The 21,199-nt window shown below is 45.2% G+C and overlaps 1 protein-coding gene across 3 annotated transcripts in view; it reads left to right on the top strand.

Annotated features, from left to right (window-relative positions):
- Window positions 1-21,199, top strand: part of TATDN2 (TatD DNase domain containing 2) — a 31,977-nt gene that overhangs the window by 4,484 nt on the left and 6,294 nt on the right. For all 3 annotated transcript variants that reach the window (XR_008501556.2, XM_054481348.2, XM_054481349.2), the window contains exons 2-3: window positions 6,462-6,995; window positions 16,391-17,272. Coding sequence is in view for 2 of the 3 variants with exons in the window: in XM_054481348.2 (XP_054337323.1) it covers window positions 6,462-6,995; window positions 16,391-17,272 (1,416 nt within the window). In the remaining variant the exon portion in view is untranslated. The remainder of the gene's footprint in view (window positions 1-6,461; window positions 6,996-16,390; window positions 17,273-21,199) is intronic.

Here is a 21,199-nt window from a genome sequence, read left to right as displayed (position 1 = left end):
CACATAATCCCGAAAGTGTCGTGAAGTAGGTGGTATTATCTCTACATATCCGTTAGTAAATATCTTCATATCAAGTAACAAATATTTAAGCACCTACTCTGTGTAGGCACTGGGCAGATGAGATTCAGAAAGGTTAAATAAGCTGACCAAGGCCATGCAGCTGGTAAGTGGCCAAGCTGTGGGGTAATATCAGATCAGTCCAACTTCAAAGCCAGTGTTCTTTGCACTACTGCCTCTGGGAGCACCTGCTCTGTCCCAGCCTGGCATCAGATGTAGGGGTGGCAAGACGAAGTTGCCAAGGTCCCTCCCTTGAGGAACTCTCTGCAGGGTGAGTTAGCTCAGGCACAGTAAAGCACTGGGTATCGAGGCTCTCGAGTGATAGAGCTTTTGCACATCCGCTTTCCTGCATCTCCACTTGGTACATGTCTAGTGCTCACGTGGAACACCAGGCTTGGGGCTGTTGGTGCCAAGGACAATCAGGCCATGCTTCACAGACTGAAGTCACTCACCACAGGGCAGTGAGTGGAGTGCTGTAACAGGGATGGGTTTGGAGTACCCAAGGGTCAGGGGAATGAGCAACTGACCATCAGGAAGGTCCTCACAGAAGAGGTGACACCTGAGACCTGAGTCTTACTGATGGACAAGGAGGAGGACAGGACATTTCGGGCAGAGGGAGCAATACGTGCCCAAAATGTCAGGAAATGCTGCTTGTCTGGAGTGCTTGGGGCACTGCTGGCCCTCCCTTCTCTCATCCATGCTCTTCTGCATTCCCTGGACACTTGGGTGTTTGGAGGAAGGCAGGAGATGAGGCTAGACAAGAAGGCTGGGGCCAGTCTGTGAAGGGTTCCTGATGAGCTCAGGAGTGGGGATTATTCTGTAGGCAAATGTGGAGCCCTGGAAGGGTTCTAAGCCAAGGCTGAAGTGGTGGGGTTTGCGTTTTAGAGCTCCTCTGGCACGCTGCAGAGAAAGGGTAGGAGGGAGAAGACAGGGAGCTGGTGAGGAGCTGTTGAAATCCTTCAGGCTACTGGTAATAGGGCTGGAGCAACATCTCCACTTATCTTTCCTTCTTTCCTGTGGAGATGCACAGTTCACCAAGCAGTGCTTCCAGGAAGAACAAACGCTCTCCTTTATGAAGTCAGGTGGTTTGTCTCTTACCTTCTGCCCATGGTCTACCTACTTCTTACCTTTAGAGCCAGCTATCACCTGCTGAAACTCATCCTCGGTGACATTGATCCATCTTAGGTCCTCTGGCCTAGGAGAGTGTTTCTCACTTTCTCTCTCTTTTTCCCCCTTCCCCCTTCCCCCTTCCTCCTTCCCACTTCCCACTCCCCCTCCCCGTCCCCCTCCCTCCTTTCCTGTCTGTCACCCAGGCTGAAGTGCAGTGGTGCAGTTGGCTCACTGCATCCTTGACCTCCCGGCTCAGGTGATCTTCCTTCCTTAGCCTCCCAAGTAGCTGGGACTACAGGCATGCACCACCATGCCCAGCTAATTTTTCTGTATTTTTTGTAGAGATGGCTTTTTTTGCCATGTTGCCTAGGCTGGTGTTGAGCTTGTGGGCTCGAGCGATCTGCCTGCCTCAGCCTCCCAAAGTTCTGAGATTATAGGTAGGAGCCACCATGCCCAGCCAACAGTGTTTCTCACTTTCATATTTCATTACTCCTTTCCCTTGGCTTCCAGGATGTTAGGGAGAACTTGAGTTTGAATCCCGGTTCTGCCACTTACAAGCCATGTAGCAGTTTCACTTTCTGTAAAGAAGGATGACGGCTGTAGCACTTGTGTAAATTGTAAATCTGTATGAAAACATAAGTTATATTATTATACTCCTAATTTTTTTTTCTCCCCCAACTCCAGTCTTGGTCTTCACAACCAGAGATGGCAAAACTGCTGGTCTGTGGACTGGATGTAGCCTGCTAGGTCCTTACAGTATTTATATTTTGGGACAATTCACATTAAGAATTTATGACTCCAGGCTGGGTGCGGTGGCTCATGCCTGTAATCCCAGCACTTTGGGAGGCTCAGGTGGGCGGATCACTTGAGGCTGGGAGTTCAAAACCAGCTTGGCCAACATGGAGAAACCTCGTCTCTACCAAAAATACAAAATTTAGCTGGGCGTGGTGGCACATGCCTGTAATCCGAACTACTCAGGAGGCTGAGGCAGGAGAATCGCTCGAACCTGAGAGGCGGAGGTTGTAAGTGAGCCGAGATGGCGCCACTGCACTCCAGCCTGGGCGACAGAGTGACACTGTCTCAAAAAATAGAATTTATGACTCCAGTCTAAGTCCCTAACCTTGAACTGAAGAATTGAATGATGTCGCCTCCCCACTTTATGTCCCCTTTTCTTATTTCGTTTTTCTCCTTGGCACTTACCACTCTCTAACATACGTAGTTCACTTGTCTTACCTTTCTCCTGGTTTTCCCTTCCCTTACCAGCTAGAATGTGAGTTCCAGGAGGCAGACGTTCTTGTGTGTTATTATTATTTTTTTTTTGAGACAGCAAGCATCTCCAAAGGGTTGGAGCATCTCCACAGGCTGGAGTGCAGTGGCACAATCTCGGCTTACTGTGACCTTGACCTTCCAGACTCAAGCAATCCTTCTGTCTCAGCTCCTGGAGTAGCTGGGACTACAGGCGTGGGTCACCGCACCCAGCTAAGTTTTGTATTTTTCTTGTACAGATGGGGTCTTGCTATGTTGCCCAGGCTGGTCTTGAACTCCTAGGCTCAAATGATCCTCCTGCCTTGGCCTCCCAAAGTGCTGGAATTGCAGGCATGAGCCACCATACCCAGCCTTTTTTTTTTTTTTTTTAATTGAACGCTAAACCCACAGGTCCAGAACCGTGCCTGCTGGCACAGAGTAAGTGCTTAGGAAGTGCTTGCTTAATGGTTGAAAAATGCACTAGATTCAATATTTCTGGTTTTACTTGAAAAAAAAACAGAATCTCTAACTCTGATTCTCTACTCCCAAATGGCACCAGTTAGAGGTGAGGAGCAGCTGCCCATCTGAGGGTGCAGATACTCTTCAGTTTGCTGCAGATCTCACCCTCTGTGTTGTATACCTGCCTTCAGCAGGAGCAGAGGGCAGAGGTGGAGAAGCAGTCAAAGTGGAGATGGGGCCTTAACAGACAGGTGGGAACACAAAATGGGATGGAGGCAAGGACATCGCAAGCAGAGGAGATAAGATGTGCTAGCAAACGTGTAAGAGGGTGTGATGGGCCAAGGGTGGCAGGTGGTTGGTGGCAGGCAGAAGAGGGCACTAGAGAAGTGGGCTGGGAAGTTGGGGCTGTGTCTCACAGGGCAGGCCCTGGGAGTCATCAAATTTATTATTAGTATTAGAGGCCAGGCACGGTGGCTCATGCCTGTAATCCCAGCACTTTGGGAGGCCAAGGCGGGCAGATCACTTGAGGTTAGGCCAACATGGTGAAACCCCAACTCTACTAAAAATACCAAAAAAATTAGCCAGGTATGGTGGCAGATGCCTGTAATCCCAGCTACTTGGGAGGGAGGCTAAAGCACAACAATCGCTTGAACCTCAGAGGCGGAGGTTGCAGTGAGCCGAGGTTGCACCACGCACTCCAGCCTGGGCAACAGAGTGAGGTTTCACCTCAAAAAAAAAAAAAAAAAAAAAAAATATATATATATACACACGAATTCCTTAAATATAAAAAGATATAAAGAAAACAGGCTGGGCACGGTGGCTCACACCTGTAATCCCAGCACTTTGGGAGGCTGAGGCGGGTGGATCACCTGAGGTCAGGAGTTCAAGACCAGCCTGGCCAACATGGTGAAACCCCGTCTCTACTAAAAATACAAAAATTAGCCAGGTGTGATCGCACATTCCTGTAATCCCAGGTACTTGGGAGGCTGAGGCAGGAGAATCTGTTAAAACTAGGGGACGGAGGTTGCAGTGAGCTGAGATCGCACCACTGTCTCAAAAAAAAAAAAAAAAAGACAAAAATGACCCGTAACCTCCTTTAACAAATAATCTCTGTAGACACATGTTAGAAAATTCAGAAAGTAAGAAAATTTAGTAAGTCCAGAGAGGTTCAAAATGATAGCAAACACCACCTTTCCTATTCATCTTCGTGAAGTTAGCAGCTGCCAACAGTTTGAGTACTTTCAGGAAAATGGATGTCTGTATTAACAAGTATAGATTTCTAAAGGTTTATGATTCTTTTTTTTTCTTTTTGGAGACGGAGTCTTACTCTGTCGCCCAGGCTGGAGTGCAGTGGCACGATCTCGGCTCACTGCAAGCTCCGCCTCCCGGGTTCACGACATTCTCCTGCCTCAGCCTCCTGAGTAGCTGGGACTACAGGCGCCCGCCACCACGCACGGCTAATTTTTTGTATTTTCAGTAGAGACGGTGTTTCACCGTGTTAGCCAGGATGGTCTCGATCGGCCCGCCTCGGCCTCCCAAAGTGCTGGGATTACAGACGTTAGCCACCGCGCCCGGCTAGGTTTATGATTCTTTTAAGTTTTATTTTCCTTTGGCCTTTGATTCAGGATAATGATTAAAAAAAAATATGATGTGCTCTTCGGAAAAAAAATTTCAGATGATACACGAAGCTTATAATATAAGCGTCTAAGCCTTTTTGTTTGTTTGTTTGTTTGAGACAGAGTCTCATTCTGTCACCCAGGCTGGAGTGCAGTGGCGTGATCTTGGCTTACTGCAACCTCCGCCTCCTGGGTTCAAGTGATTCTCCTGCCTCAGCCTCTCGAGTAGCTGGGAGTATAGGCATGTGCCACCACGCCTGGCTAATTTTTGTAATTTTTTTTAAATTTTGCTTTTTTTTTTTCTTTTTGAGACGGAGTTTTGCTCTTGTTGCCCGGGCTGGAGGGCAGTGGCATGATCTTGCCTCACTGCAACCTCTGCCTTCTGATTTCAAGTGATTCTTTGCCTCAGCCTCCTGAGTAGGTGGGATTACAGGTGCCCGCCACCACGCCTGGCTAATTTTTGTATTTTTAGTAGAGACAGGGTTTTGCCATGTTGGCCAGGCTGGTCTCGAACTCCTGATGTTAGGTGATCCACTTGCCTTGGCCTCCCAAAGTGCTGGGATTATAGGTGTGAGCCACTGCTCCCAGCCGAGCCTGAGTCTCTTTCTACTTCCCTGCATTCCCCAAAGAGATCCATTATAAACAGTTTAGCTTTTTAGACTTGTTTGCAAATATATACATATAAAGCAGTTTTGCCTTTTTTTTTTTTTTTTTTTTGAGATAGGGTCTCTGTTGCCCAGGCTGGAGTGCAGTAGTGCCGTCATGGCTCACTGAAACCTCTGCCTCCCAGGTTCAAGTGATTTTTGTGCCTTAGCCTCCCATGTAGCTGGGATCACAGGCATGTGCCACCATGGCCCAGCTAATTTTTATAATTTTTAGTAGAGACAGAGTTTTGTCACCTTGCCCAAGCTGGTCTTGAACTCCTGAGCCTAAGTGATCTTCCTGCCTCGGCCTCCCAAAGTGTTGGGATTACAGGCATGAGCCACCACCGCGCCCCGCGTGTTTTTATAGAGATGGAGTTTCCCCATGTTGGCCAGGCTTGTCTCGACCACCTGGGTTCAAGCAGTCCACCTGCCTCAGCTTCCCAAAGTGCTGGATTACAGGCATGAGCCACTGTGCCTGGTCTGTATTTACTTTTGAGAGGAATTTAATAGAAATGACTTAGGAGTGCAAATGGGATAATGATTTACTGCTTATGGAATGGCCTTAGGAGGACATTTGTGGAGTGTTCTTACACCTGGCAGGGATTAGACTGGATTAGAATTTCACATCAAAATAGTCTGGCAAACAAAAAGTCTAGCTTTTTCTGTGTGGAGTCCTGGAGTGACTGGGTGCAAGAGGGGGCTGAGGCTTCACTTCCATCTTGGAGGAGGTTTGTTGTTGGGAGCAGTCTATCTTGATTGACCCTGGTGCAGTCACTGAGAAACTGAGGTATTTTCCAAAACGAAGTTGATTATTTGAGGGGAAGTGTTTGCAGATAACTTTCAGGAGGCTTTGGGTATGGTGGGAAAAACACTGCACTCAGGACTAGGGGATTGGAGTTCCTGGGGCTAGCCCTTCCCCTCACTGGGTCCTCAGGTTTCCTTTACCCTTAGATATGGGATTGGGCTAGCTGGTTTCTAGGGCCCTTTCCAGTGGGAAGAGCTTGAGCTGCTGTTTTGCCTGAAGTGTAGTCCTTGCCTTCCAGGATCTTGCAGTCTGGTTTAATGAGAGTGTTCATTTCAGCTCCTCCCCTCCCGCTGCAGTGAGAGGATATATATCATCTGCTGAGCATGAGAAGGTGAATGCTAAGAAATGGCAGCAATCAGCCCCTCTTATAGTGCCATTTCACCACCTGGAGAGAACCTTTGCCTTAGCCACAGTCACTTTCCCTTTGACTGGTAGAACCACCACTGATTTATAATTTGCCAAATGCTTCATGTACGAAAGTGCCCTTGGAACAGCCCTTTCAATTCTGTTTTTTTTTTTTTCCAGGTTGATTCCAAAGATAGTTCTCATAACTCCACAAACTCTGAATTTGCAGCTGAAGCTGAGGGTCAGAATGATACAATTGAGGAACCTAACAAGGTCCAGAAAAGGAAGAGGGATAGACTTCGAGACCAGGGCTCCACAATGATCTACCTGAAGGCTATCCAGGGCATTCTGGGGAAATCGATGCCAAAAAGGAAGGGAGAGGCTGCCACTCGGGCAAAACCAAGCACAGCAGAGCGTCCCAGCCGTGGAGCAGGACCAGCCAGGAGTGAAGGACCAGCCAAGACTGCAGAAGGAGCAGCCAGGAGTGTCACAGTCACCGCTGCTCAGAAGGAGAAAGACTCAACCCCAGAGATCAGCGTGGAGGAGGAGAAGACAGTGCCAGAGAGGAGCAGCTTCTATGACAGGAGAGTAGTTATAGACCCTCAGGAGAAACCCAGTGAGGAGCCCCTTGGGGACCGAAGGACCATCATTGACAAATGCTCTCCACCCCTAGAGTTCTTGGATGACTCTGACTCTCATTTAGAAATCCAAAAGGTGAGTAAAGCTTGCATCAGGTATCTGACTTTTTAGTTCTCTTGATGAAATGTGTTCCATCTTTCTAGTTTGATCCTAAGTGTTATTAATTAAAAACAGTACTTTACTTAACCAGGCCTCCAGGAAACAAATTGATGGTTTTCTTCTAACATACTTTTCAGATTTTCAGTTATTAATAAACTTAAACTAAGTGCTTTTTTTTTTTTTAAAGGATTTATACGTTAGGATATGGGTTTAGCTGCTGTGTAAAAGGCCAAAATAACAGTGGCTTAAACAGAATATAAGTTTGGCTTAAGAAGGTTGGCTCCATCATGTCAGAGATACTGGTACCTTTTGTCTTGATTCTCTATCACCCCTCAACACAGTGTCCCTCTCTTGGTGTGAAATGGGTACTCTATAGGACTCAGGGTTTGTTATGTGGGCATTCTGGCCAGTGGGAAGGGGAGAAGAGGAAAGTGTATTCCTTCCCTGTTAAGAGCTTGGTTCAAGAGTTGCACATGTTGTATCTGCTATTGACAAGAGCAGGGCAACCCGGCTGACACCTGGCTGCAAGGGAGTCTGGAAAATCAGCCTTTATCTAGGCAGACTTGTACCTGGATAACCAGAGAAGAAGGGAAGGGTGTCACTGGAGGGAAACTAGTGATTTTTAACATAGCTTGTAGTTGAGGGGAAGCATTCCTCCATATTTTTTTTGTTGTTTTTGAGACAGAGTCTTGCTCTGTTGCCCAGACTGGAGTGTGATGGTGCGATCTTGGCTCACTGCAACCTCCACCTCCTGGATTCAAGCAATTCTCTTGCCTCAGCCTCCTGAGTAGCTGGGATTACAGGCGTGCGCCACCAAACCAGCTAATTTTTGCAACATGTTTCTCCATGTTGGCCAGGCTGGTCTCGAACTCCTGACCTCGTGATCCACCCGCCTTGGCCTCCCAAAGTGCCGGGATTACAGGCATGAGCCACTGCACCAGGCTGCATTCCTCCATCTTACTCGTCTCCACCCATCCTTTACTACTGCTCCACAGGCAGCTTCTCTCGTCTTCAGCTCTTTCTTCTAGTACTTACCCCATGTTTCTAAATAATCTTTACTGTTGATCAGTTTTTCAGTTTTAGGTGTCTGAGGACTTCCTGCTTGAGAGATGAGAATTTAATTCTCTATACCTCCTTCAGAAGCACCCACACCCAGGGACACATTAGCTTCCTCTTTCTGCAGCCTCCCTGTGTGGCTTGAATACCTTTTGGGTTAAGTCTGTTTAAGATTTGTTACTGCCACGTTCACAGCTGAGTCGCCTTGTATACTCTGATCACATTTTCTTTCTTGTAAAACTTCATTTTCCTTAAAGTTCATCATTACTTTGTTTTTCCTTTGGTTTTCCCGGTACCTTTCACTAATTAATCCCCAAACTGCGAGAGCCGTAAAATCCTTCTCAATACTGTCAAAATAAGGAATCTGTTTCTTTTTTTCTCTCTTGGAGGTATACGTCCTCAGCCTTCTGTCGTCCTGCTCTCGTCTGGACTGCCTGCCCTCAGGCCAGCTGGCAGCTGTCTCTCTGGAGCCTCCTTCACATTTCTCCCGGATTGAGTCTTCTGCTACCTATACTCTGTGTCTTCTCATGTTCTTCTTCCTTCATTTACTCTCACATTTTGGTGGAATACTTTTTCTAGTAGCTTCTTGAGAAAGGGTACATGGAGAAACTTTTTTTGGAAAACATGTGTCTGAGATTGCCTTTATTTTACCTTTAACCTTGATTACAAGCTTGGTTGGTTTTGGAATTCCAGGTTGGAAATCGTTTTGTTTGGGATTTTGAAGGCATTGCTCCTTTTCTTCTGGGCTTTTTTTTTTTTTTTTTTTTGAGGTGGAGTCTCGTTCTGTCTTGCCCAGGCTGGAGTGCACTGGTGTGATCTTGGCTTACTACAGCCTCCACCTCCCGGGTTCCAGTGATTCTCCTGTCTCAGCCTCCCAAGTAGCTGGGATTTCAGGCGCATACCACCACACCTGGCTAATTTTGTATTTTTGGTAGAGACAGAGTTTCATCATGTTTGCCAGGCTGGTCTCGAACTTCTGACCTGAGGTGATCCACCTGCCTAGGCTTCCCAAAGTACTGCGATTACAGGTGTAAGCCACTTCGCCTGGCCTCTTGGTTTTCTTGATGTCTGAAGCTATGCTGGTTCCTGAACCTTGGTATATGATTTTTTATTTTTTATTTTCTTTTGCTTTGAGATGGAGTCTCGCTCTGTCACCCAGGTTGGAGTCCAGTGGCGCGATCTCAGCTCACTGCAATCTTCGCCTCCCGGGTTCAAGCGATTCTCCTGCCTCAGCCTCGTGAGTAGCTGGGATTACAGGCGTGTGCCACCACACCCGGCTAATTTTTGTATTTTTAGTAGAGATGGAGTTTCACCATGTTGGTGAGGCTGGTCTCGAACTCCTGACCTCGTGATCCGCCTGTCTCAGCCTCCCAAAGTGCTGGGATTACAGGTGTGAGCCACTGTGCCCGACCTGTATTTTTTTTTTTTCCTCTGTGGAATCTTGTAGAATGTCTTTTGATCTCAGGGCTCTGAAATTTCATGGTGGTGGTGTCTACTTTGCTTAGCATGGGCCATTCCCTTTCAATTTAGAAACCCTTGTACTTTAGCTGTGGGAAAAGTTCGTGAATTACTGTACTTCGCTGATGTTTTCTTTCCATATTTTTCTTTCTCTCTCTAGCTTCTCTAGCTTCTTTCTCTTATTTGGATGTTGGATTTTTCAGAACTGGTCCTCTAATTTTATTGCCTTTCTCTCTTGTTTCTAGCCAATTTCTTGCTTTACTTCGTAGGATATTTCCTTTTCTTTATCTTCCAACCCAGCTGTTTATTTAGTTTTACTTTTCTGCTGTCACGCTTTTATTATCCAGGAGCTCTTCTGTTTTTTAATAACATCTCTGTTCTTGTTTCATCTTCTGTTATCTCTTTTAGGGAATTCATGGTAGTTTTTTGGCTTGGTTTTAGTTTTCTTTAAGTTGCTTCTTTCTGTTTCTTTTGATCTCTTCTGTGTTAGAGGCTGTCTTCACATATCTGGTAATCTTTGGTTGTCTGTTTATGATCAAGAATGGGAGGAGTAAAAAGCTATTTGGAAGCTCTGAGCGTAAAGACTTTGAGCTTTGCTTTGGGATGATCAGGAGAGCATAACCCTCTTCCCCTCGCCATGTCACTGCTTTTAGGAAAGCCTTGAGACTGACCACCTTGCCCAGAGGAGTGTTTTTCAGCCTGCTTAGGAGGAAAGGTGTCTGGGAGCTGGGTAGCGAAAGGGCGGCCTCAGCATTCACTACCCAGCATTCACTTAATCTTTCTCTTTTTGGTGCAGTACCAGTGCCCTCCACTGAGCTGACCAGGCCTTATTCTAGAGATCCTCTTGTTTTACTGTCTTCAAACAACTCACCTTCTCTGAGTATGAGGAGGGAATCTGGGATCTAACTCATTGGAAACCAGATTTCACCCTGTCCTCCTCATTTTAATGTTCTTCTGTAACTCCAGTTCCCAAGGTGCCTAGCACCGTGAGTGCCTGCCCTGTTCTAAGCTTTCCTGGTGCCTGGCTTGGGTCTCAGCCTTCTCTTGGTCTGCCAGTGAGGTGTTATTTGGCCATCTGCTTTCCAGCCTCCAATGCGTGATCGCTGTAGTCTCTTGTTCTTCCTGTTCTGGTGTTTTTGTTATTGTAGAGGGGTTTTATTTGTTTTTTGTTTGGTTTTTAGATTCTTTAGTTTTAGTGAGGTTTCAGGAAAGAGTAAAATAAGTCGAATTTGTTCAGTCCATCCTTAGCCTAGAAATGTTCTGGGAAAATTTCTTGATTATTTGATTTCTTGTCTGTTTCTTCTTTTTCTGGACCATCTATTTTGTGCTTGGTCTCTCGGATGGAAATTCCAATTTTCTTCCCAGTGAATCCTTTTTAAAAAATTTTTCTGGATGGTTTCTTCAACTTTATTTTCTTTTTTTTTTTTTTGAGATGGAGTCTCATTCTGCCACCCAAGCTGGAGTGCAATGGCTTGGTCTCGGCTCACTGCAACCCCTGCCTCCCAGGTTCAAGCGATTCTCCCACCTCAGACCCCTGAATTGCTGGGACTATAGGCGCACGCCACCATGCCTGTCTAATTTTTGTATTTTCAGAAGGGATGGGGTTTCACTCTTTTGGCCAGGCTGGTCTTGAACTGCCGACCTCAGGTGATCCATCTGCCTCGGCCTCCCAAAGTGCTGGGATTACAGGCGTGAGCCACCGTGCCTGGCTCAAGTTTATCTTCTAATGTTTATGTTGATTTTTTTTTTTGGGGGCCTTTTTTTTTTTTTTTTTTTCGTGTGTGTGTTTTTTATTTTTTGTATTGCTGCTAATTTTTTTTTTCTTTTTTGTCTTTTTGAGATGGAGTCTCACTCTGTGGCCCAGGCTGAAATACAGTGGTGTGATCTCAGCTCACTGCCACCTCCGCCTCCTGGGTTCAAGTGATTCTCCTGTTTCAGCCTCCTGAGCAGCTGAGATTACAGGCATGGACCACCATGCCTGGCTAATTTTTGTATTTTTAGCAGAGACAGGATTTCACCATGTTGGTCAGGCTGGTCTTGAACTTCTGACCTCAGGTGATCCACCTGCCTCGGCCTCCCAAAGTGCTGGGATTACAGGCATGAGCCACCACGCCCAGCTAGAACTTTTAAAAATTAAAAATTTTAGGCTGGGCGTGGGGCTCATGCCTGTAATCCCAGCACTTTGGGAGGCTGAGGCGAATGGATCATGAAGTCAGGAGATTGATACCATCCTGGCTAACACGGTGAAACCCCGTCTCTACTAAAAATACAAACAAATTAGCCAGGTGTGGCGGTGTGCGCCTGTAGTCCCAGTTGCTGGGGAGGCTGAGGCAGGAGAATGGCGTGAACCTCAGAGGTGGAGCTTGCAGTGAGCCGAGATCGTGCCACTGCACTCCAGCCTGGGCAACAGAGCAAGACTCTGTCTCCAAAAAAAAAAAAAAAAAAAAAAAAGTTTTTGTCATCCAGGTTGGAGTGCAGTGGCATGGTCATAGCTCATTGCACCTTTATTTTTCTGTGGTCCCCTTGGTTTAACTTTTCCAGGCATCAACTTTTGTCTTTTGCTGGATGGGGAAAGGGCAGGCCATCTGTACAGGGTGGGAGCAGGGGTCTGGAGATCTTGACAGACTTTCAGCTAATTCCTATTTTCATCTGCAACTTCACCCTCACTTTGGAGGTCTGGCACCTCCAATTCCTGAGTCTTTCTGCGGTCATGTAGTCTGATTCTGGGTTTTTCCTCACTGAAGGCTTAGGTTTTGGCCATCTGATCTCCTTGGCTGATAATCATTAACCCATCTGTTTTCTATGCTCTGTTATCTGTGAATAACATCCAATTCTTATTTAATTTGCTTTGCTGTTCATTTTGTGTGCTTTCCCCTTGTAGGTTTAGACCTTTTCGGATATATTTCTTGTAACTTTAGAAGGGTTTTTGGGTGGGAAGGACGAAAACGATATGCTACATATAAAATTGGAAATTCCCACATAAAGTAGGTTTGTAAGATATTTTCCTCCCAAATATGTAATGGGTGTGTTTTCTGTCTAATGTAGATCATCTTACTTGGTTGCCTCGAATTCCATTGTGTGGATGAATTTTTTAAAGTTATACCCAAACTTCTATTTATAAGACTGGACAATAATTAGGTTTTCTCTTACGTATCTATTTGGAGACAGCACAGGATGGTAGGTGAGCATGTGAGTGATGGGATCAAACCATTTGGGTTTAAATCCTGGCCCTGCCGCTCGAATTAGGATCTTGAGAAGGTCAGCCTCTTTGAACCCCAGTTTCTTCCTGTGTGCAAAATGGGCTAGCTCTTCAAACGTTACCACTTGTAAAAAGCTAATACAGGGTCAGATGCGTTTTTGGGTTTACAGCCTCTGTTGCAGCTATTCAACTCTGCATGAAAATGGCTGTAGACAACATTCAAGTGAATGGGCCTGACTGTATTCCAATAAAACTTTATTTACACCAGCAGGCAGTGTGTTGTTTAGTGAGGTTTCAGGAAAGAGTAAAATAAGACGAATTTGTTCAGTCCATCCTTAGCCTAGAAATGTTCTTGTGGGCTACAGCATGCGGAACTCTGAATTAATACATGATTACTCTTTGCTCAGTGCCTAGTAGTAGGTGCTCAATAAATGTAACTTTAAATTTTACCATACAGGCTTAAACCTAAGGCAGTCTTTTTTTTTTTTTTAAATTTTTTGAGACAGAGTCTTGCTCTGTCACCCAGGTTGGAGTACAGTGGCTCACTGCAACTTCTGCCTCCCAGGTTCAAGTGATCTCATCTCTCAGCCTCCCGAGCAGCTGAGGTTACAGGTGTGCACAATCACATTTGGCTAGTTTTTTGTATTTTTAGTAGAGATGGGGTTTTGCCATGTTGCCCAGGCTGATCTAGAACTCCTCAGCTCAAGTGGTCTGCCTGCTTCGGCCTCCCAAAGTGCTGGGATTACAGGCGTAAGCCACCATGCCTGGCCGAGGCAGTCTTGAATATAGGCAGTCTCCTATTTCCCCCCGACAAAAAAAAGTCTAAAAACATTTTCTTGGCCAACTTGACTCTAGAAACCTTTCAAGGATTTAGATGACATGATTATTACGTCTGTTTATGGTATATGTTTCTGGTTACATGTGCATTTTTGGAACTGCTTTTTTCCTTACTTTGCCATTTTCCTATCCAGTCAGTGATTAAATTTCCCTGTTTGTTTGATGATTGTTTTGGTTCGTTTGAAAGAGGATCCAAATGAGAACTGTATGTGGCAATTTTTAAATGTGTCAAGTCTCTTTGTCTCTATAGATTCTTCCTTCTCCCCCTCCAAGATGTTGTAATTTATTTGTTGTAAAAAATGGGGTCGTATGTCTCGTTTTTGCTGATGAGAAGATAGCACTTTTTGAATCTGTGTATTGTTCTTGGAAATTTTATTCCAAGTTGCAAATAGTCATCATATCACATTGAGGCAGTCTGTTTCCATTTTTCCTCCAGGTGTGTTTTTGGGATTGCCATAATGTGACCACCTCCAATTATTTTGCAGACATGTTAACGATGTGTTACTGTATATGATAAACATTTTAACTTTCAGATGCACCTATACAAAAGTAGACTTGTAGTTCCAATATGTCTCACTAGAAAATTCAGCAGGGAAAAAAAAAACAAAACACAAAAGCCTTGTCAAGCTTAGGCAAGACTGCAATTTTTTATTGTCTGGATTGATGGAAATTTTCTGTTATAAGCAAGATAGTTTTTGAAGGATTGTTCTCCCTTATAGATAAGTTTTTAAAGGTTTTAGGGGAAATTGCAAACATTCAAAGTAAACAGAATAGTGTATTGAATCACCAGGTGCCCATCACCCAGCTTCAAGAGTTCAGATTAAATTTAAAATGTGCTACATTTAAGTTAGCTTGCATTTTAGAAAAGATTCTTGTTTGGATATTTCTGCCATTCAAGTAGTAGCTGTAAGAAGTCTAAGGCAGAAAGTATAAAATGGGAAATGGGTAATTCATTTAAGTGTTGGTTACTAATACTTGTTTCCTGTTAGAGTGTAGATAGGAGTATGAAATATTAGTACAGGCAACATAAACAGTTTTGTTCCATTTTAATCAGGTAAGTCAGCTAGAATGTTCTTTCATTGTGAATGTTTTATTTTATTATGTGAATTATATACTCATAAAAATATTAAGAGAACCTTGTAAGGCCTCTTGTTCATCAAGCCTTCTGTCATTGGCAGGTATAGATGGCTGCTTTAAGAAGAAATGATGGCACTTACATTTTGTTTCCAGCATGAATTGATATTGATGTGCTTACTGTATTTCTCAAACCTGGTCTGCATCACAATTCCAGGGAGAATTAAATGCAGATTCCTTGGCCCTACCCTGGACCTACTGAATCACAATATCTCAGGGTGGAATGGGCCTTAAAAATCTGTTTTTAAAATGCTCCCCAGTTGATGGAGATGTGACGCTAAGTTCAGGCACCATTTATTCTAAAAATTAATTCAGCAGATATTCGTGAGCACTTAGTATCTGCCAGGCACTGTTCTAGGTGTTGGGGAGACATCAGTGGAAAAAAAATAAAAATTCCTGACCTCGTGGAGCTTACCTTCTCTAGTAGGACTAAGCCGATTTAATGCAAGAGATGGTTGTTTCAGTTACTATTACTAGTTAGTAGCTTAAAATAACTTTTCTTTTGCTCTCAGTACTGAGGGTCAGGAATTTGGAAAGGCCTTGACTGGGGCAGGTGTTTCTTGGGAGCCCCATGTAGTTCCTTTCAGATTTTGGCGAGGGCTGTCGTCATCTGAGAGTGTGACTGGGCTGGACATCTGAGATGCTCGCTTACATGGTGGACAGATACTGGCTGTCAGCCAGTAAGTCAGCCAGGCTGTAAACTGGCACACCTACATGTGGCCTCTCTAGCAGGATGTCATTTGGGTGGCCGGGCTTCTTACATGGTGCTTGGCTTGCTCCAGAGTGAGCAAGTGGAGTGAACCAGATGGAAGCTACAAGGCCCTTCTGACTTGGCCTTGGAAGTTACACAGCTTCGCTTCTGTTGCATTCTTTTGGCTATAAGTAAGTCTCTAGGTAGGTCCAGATTAAGGGGAGGGGTCATAGACCCCACTCTCAATGGGGAGAAGGGTTAAATAATTTGGGGACACATTTAAAAACTGTCACAATGGCCAGGTGTGGTGGCTTATGCCTGTAATTTCAGCATTTTGGGAGGCCAAGGCAGGAGGATTGCTTGAGTCCAGGAGTTTGAGACCAGCCTGGGCAATATAGGGAGACCCCCTACCTACAAGAAATTAGCCAGATGTGGTGGTGCGTGCCTGTAGTCCCAGCTACTTGGATGGCTGTGGCAAGAGGATTACTTGAGCCCAGTAGTTCAAGGTTTCAGTGAGTCAAGATCTCACCACCGCATTCCAGCCTGGGCAACAGAGCAAGACCCTGTCCGAAAAAAAAATACAACTGCCACAGCTGTTGTAGTTTTACATTTTGAATATATTGACGACAGTGTTAGGAAAAGCTGGGCACTGCTTTCCCCTAAAATCTCCAATCCGGAGTGTGTTCTAGAGAGCAGTTTTTCTCAAGAGAAAGGGATGCAGGTAGAGCATTGCCTTTAGGAGTAGCATGATGAGGCCATGGTCACAGGCCTATTCCCTGAACCCAATACAGCTGTTCACAGCAGTAACTTGGTTCAGTTCTGGACATTTCTGGAAATTGTAAGGAAACCAGATGACAGGGTGAGCTAATGAGCCAATGCAAAGCCATCACCATGGCCAGAAGAACAAGCCAGGGTTTATGTTCAGCTGATGACAGCCTGGGAGGCCATCTTCACATCGGAAGGCTAACCCACTGTTGTATGCCTTCTTTTCTGCAGCATAAAGATAGGGAGGTGATGGAGCACCCCTCTTCTGGAAGTGACTGGTCTGATGTTGAGGAGATCTCCACAGTCAGATTCTCTCAGGAGGAACCTGTCTCCCTGAAACCTTCAGCCGTTCCGGAGCCTTCTTCCTTCACCACCGACTATGTCATGTACCCACCTCATTTGTACAGTAGTCCTTGGTGTGACTACGCCAGCTATTGGACCAGCAGCCCCAAGCCTTCTAGCTACCCCTCCACAGGCAGCAGCAGCAACAATGCAGCCCAGGTTGGGAGGAGCAGCCGGAGCCGCCTGAGTGATTATTCCCCCAACTCTACAGGGAGTGTCCAAAACACCTCCAGAGACATGGAGGCCTCAGAGGAAGGCTGGTCCCAGAATTCTCGTTCATTTCGCTTCTCCAGAAGCTCAGAAGAAAGAGAGGTGAAGGAGAAAAGAATATTCCAAGAGGAGATGCCTCTGCGTCCTTGTGGAGGACACGGATCCAGCTCACTGCCAAAGAGCCACCTGGAGCCAAGCCTAGAGGAGGGCTTCATTGACACTCATTGTCACCTGGACATGCTCTATTCCAAGCTCTCTTTCCAAGGGACCTTTACAAAGTTCAGAAAAATTTACAGCAGCTCCTTCCCTAAGGAATTTCAGGGCTGCATCTCTGACTTCTGTGATCCCCGCACCCTGACAGATTGCCTATGGGAGGAGCTGTTGAAAGAGGATCTGGTCTGGGGGGCCTTTGGCTGTCACCCTCATTTTGCACGTTACTACAGTGAGAGTCAAGAAAGAAATCTTTTGCAAGCCTTAAGGCACCCCAAGGCTGTGGCATTTGGGGAAATGGGCTTGGATTACTCTTACAAGTGCACCACGCCTGTCCCAGAACAGCACAAGGTAACAAGGCTCTCTTTAGTCTGCTCATGGTTTTAATTTTTCTTTTAGTTGTTGAAGCCTGACAATAAGGGTTTATCTAATTTTAGAACTAAATAATTGAGAATCCCTGAAAATGCAGTGTGCTTGCTCTCATCCAGACCATCTAGATGCCGTTTGTCAAATGCTTTACAAGCTATTTCTTACTGTTCAGCTTTATTATGGAAGATGAGGGAGAAGTACTTTGTGACTTCTTATGGATGATATCAATGTCAAAACATTTGTTTTCTTTCTTTCTTGGGAAGCAATAAACTTTAGGTTTTCTTAATTTATTTTTTGAGAGGGAGTCTTGCTCTTTTGCCCAGGCTATGGAGTGCAGTGGTGCGATCTCAGCTCACTGCAACCTCCGCCTCCTGGGTTCAAGCTGTCTTCCTGCCCCAGCCTCGCAAGTAGCTGGGATTACAGGCATGCATCACTACACCCGGCTAATTTTTGTATTTTTAATAGAGACCGTGTTGGCCAGGCTGGTATTGAACTCCTGACCTCAGGTGATCCACCTGCCTCGGCCTCCGAAAGTGCTGTGATTACAGGCATGAGCCACTGCGCCTGGCATGCATTTTTTTTTTTTTAAATATACCCATTGCAGAATATTTGAAAAAATATGAAAAAATGCATAATTTCCCATTCAACCAGAGATCATGGCTAATACTCTGTTAATATGTTTTTCTTTTCCTTTTTGGAGACAGAATCTCACTCTGCTACCCAGGCTGGAGTGCAGTGGCGCGATATCGGCTCACTGCAGCCTCTGTCTCTGCCTCCGCCTCCTGGGTTCAAGCGATTCTCCTGCCTCAGCTTCCCGAGTAGCTGAGACTGCAGGTGCGTGCCACCTTGCGTGGCTAATTTTTGTATTTTTAGTAGAGGTGGGGTTTCACCACGTTTGTTAGACTAGTCTCAAGCTCCTGACCTCAAGTAATCCACCTGCCTCGGCCTCCGAAAAGTGCTGGGATTACAGACCTGAGCCACTGCACCCAGCCCCTGTTAATATTTTTTTTCCTCCCAATATTTTTTGAGCATAGTGCTTTGGCAGGGTAAGAGTTGTAGTATTTTAGAATTTCTTTTCTTTTTTTTTTCAGAGATAAGGTCTTTGTCGCCCATACTGGAGTTCAGTGGTGCAGCCACAGCTTCACTGCAGCCTTGACCTCCTGGGCTCAAATGATCCTCCCACCTCGGCCTCCCAAGTAGCTGGGACTGCAGGTGCACACCACCACGCCTGGCTAATTAAAAATAAAAATTTTTTTGAGATGGAGTCTTGCTCTGTCACCCAGGCTGGAGGGCAGTGGTACGATCTCAGCTCACTGCAACCTCCACCTCCCCAGTTCAAGTGATTCTCCTGGCTCAGCCTCCTGAGTAGCTGGGATTACAGATGCCTGCCACCACACCCGGCTAATTTTTTTTTTTAAGGCAGAGTTTCGCTCTTGTTGGCCAGGCTGGAGTGCAATCGATTGATATTGGCTCACTGCAGCCTCCGGTTCCCGGGTTCAAGCGATTCTCCTGCCTCAGCCTCCTGAGTAGCTGGGATTATAGACTCCCGCCACCATGCCCAGCTAATTTTTTGTATTTACAGGATCACACCTGTAATCTCAGCACTTTGGGAGGCCAAGATGGGTGGATCACTTGAGGGCAGGAGTTTGAGAGCAGCCTGGCCAACATGGTGAAACCCCGTCTCTATTAAAAATACAAAAATTAGCTGGGTATAGCTGAGCGTGGTGACTCATGCCTGTAATCCCAACACTTTGGGAGGCCAAGGCGGGCAGATCACCTGAGGCCAGGAGTTGGAGACCAGCCTGGCCAACATGGTGAAACCCTATCTCTACCAAGAAAAAAAAAAAAAAAAAAATTAGCCGGGTGTGATGGCACATGCCTGGGGTCCCAGCTACTCAGTACTCAGGAGGCTGAGGCAGGAGGATTGCTTGAGCCTGGAAGGTTGAGGCTGCAGTGACCCATGATTATGCTCCAGCCTGGTGACAGAGTGAGACCCTGTCTCAAAACAAAATTATCAGGGTCTCAGGTCTGCACTTAAAGGTCCATGGGGCGACCTGCACAACAAACTGAACTAGAAGCGATAGGCATAGGGTGATAAACACAGTCTTGAAGATGTCATTTGGCTTGGTGAGATTCGACTCAAGACTGGAAGATAATGAGTTTGAGGAATTGCTGGCTGGGAGAGGGCTAAGCTGCCTGTAAAGGGGAGGAAGACTAGAAAATATTTGTCAACACCAGAGACTCCTAGGCTGGGTGGGGGATGTGGACACTGTTTTGATGTAAATAAAAAATTTGGCACCCAAATGAGGTGAATGGTGGTGACTGGCAACTGCACCTAGTTGGATGTGAGTGCTGAGTTGCATTTACCTAAAAGAGCAGTTAGCAAGTTCTTGATGCGTCCTGCTGAATGTTTTATCTTGTGAAGGGAAGAAGAACCTATAAAGGGCTGGGCGAGGTGGCTCACGCCTGTAATCCCAACACTTTGGGAGTCTGAGGCAGGAGATTGCTTGAGCCTAGGAGTTCAAGATGAACCTAGGCAACATAGTGAGACCCCATCTTTATTACATTAAAAAAAAAAAAAAAAAAAAAGCCTGTGGAAGGACTATATCTGGCCAAGATGATAGAGTGCCAGACCCGGCTCATTATAAGAGAGTTTGGTTGATGTACCTAAAATTTTCTGGAAGGATTGGAAAATAGAGAAAAGCAAAACAATTGGGGAAAGAATGGGTAGTTATAGTTATTCTGCTGGTAGAGCAAATTACTGTTAACGTTTTCTTTGTTGATCTGTGGTGTTTACAGATTAACTATGTAACTCATAAGAGTTAGATCCTGAGTAGTTTGTGTGTAAGTTGCACATGTCAGCATCTGGGAGGGATGCCAGGGAGAGTAGACTGTCCTTCCCTATCCAGGCTATATCTCTTTACTTGTGTTAAAGAGGAATTAATTAATTATTAAGGTAATAAATATGCAAGAGATGCCTGGGGCAACTCCCAGGAGAGACTAACTCTGGAATCCCTGGAAATAATGGATCAGTTAGGAACCCAACCTTATGCAGGTAGAAGTGAGTAATTATGCAGGGTAATAACTCATCTGTACCTCCTTCACTCCTGTTGTTTTTCAGCTGGGTTCCTGGTGAGGACAAATGCTGCAAATAGCTCCTGTCCAACCACAAGTTCCTGCATTCTAATGAGTTCTTCTTCCTTCTTAACGTTTTTGAAATATGGATGTGTTTTATGAAACATTATAAATGTAATGTTATTGTCCCTTGGAAAATTGCAGGGGACAATAAAATTGCAAGGAATAATTGCAAAGTGGCTTGTCTTCCACGCACCTGTCGTAGGTTGGATGTGTGTGCTTGTGTTAAAAAAAGAAATTAGGAAATAAATAGTTTTAAGTGTCTTTTCTACTTGTGAAATTTTCCCATTCATCAACTATACTTTGAAAAATGTTTAACAGCTGTGTAATATTCTATCCTAAAGCCCTAATAGTTTATTTCACTACTCTGAGGGATAGTTTTTTAGAGGCAGGGATGAAATGTTGGAATTGGAATCCCTTGAAACCTCTCCTGCCTGTGTGTAGGGGTCGGGGAGGACAGATGAACAGCTTAGATGCAAATAGGAGGGGCTCCAACCACCTATTGCTAGTGGAACTGGCCAGGCTTTAAATAAAGCCTCTGTCAAGCAGTCTATAATTTTGATGTCTGTGGTCATTTTCCTTTCGTTGAAAACACAGATTAAACAAAAGTTACATCAGAATTGGTATTGGCTTAGTGTTGCTATTTTGAGAAGAGGCAGTACAGGTGTTTAGACTTGTAAATATTCTCAAGTGAATATCACCTGACTCAAATTACCAAAAGTATCTCATTGTTTGATGCTAAAAACATAAACACAAATTATGTTCCACAGTTGT

Source organism: Pongo pygmaeus, chromosome 2 (assembly GCF_028885625.2).
Source record: "Pongo pygmaeus isolate AG05252 chromosome 2, NHGRI_mPonPyg2-v2.0_pri, whole genome shotgun sequence".
NCBI lineage: Eukaryota > Metazoa > Chordata > Mammalia > Primates > Hominidae > Pongo > Pongo pygmaeus.
Note: the sequence above shows the minus strand (reverse complement) of the source record. Positions and strands in the feature narration are given on the sequence as shown.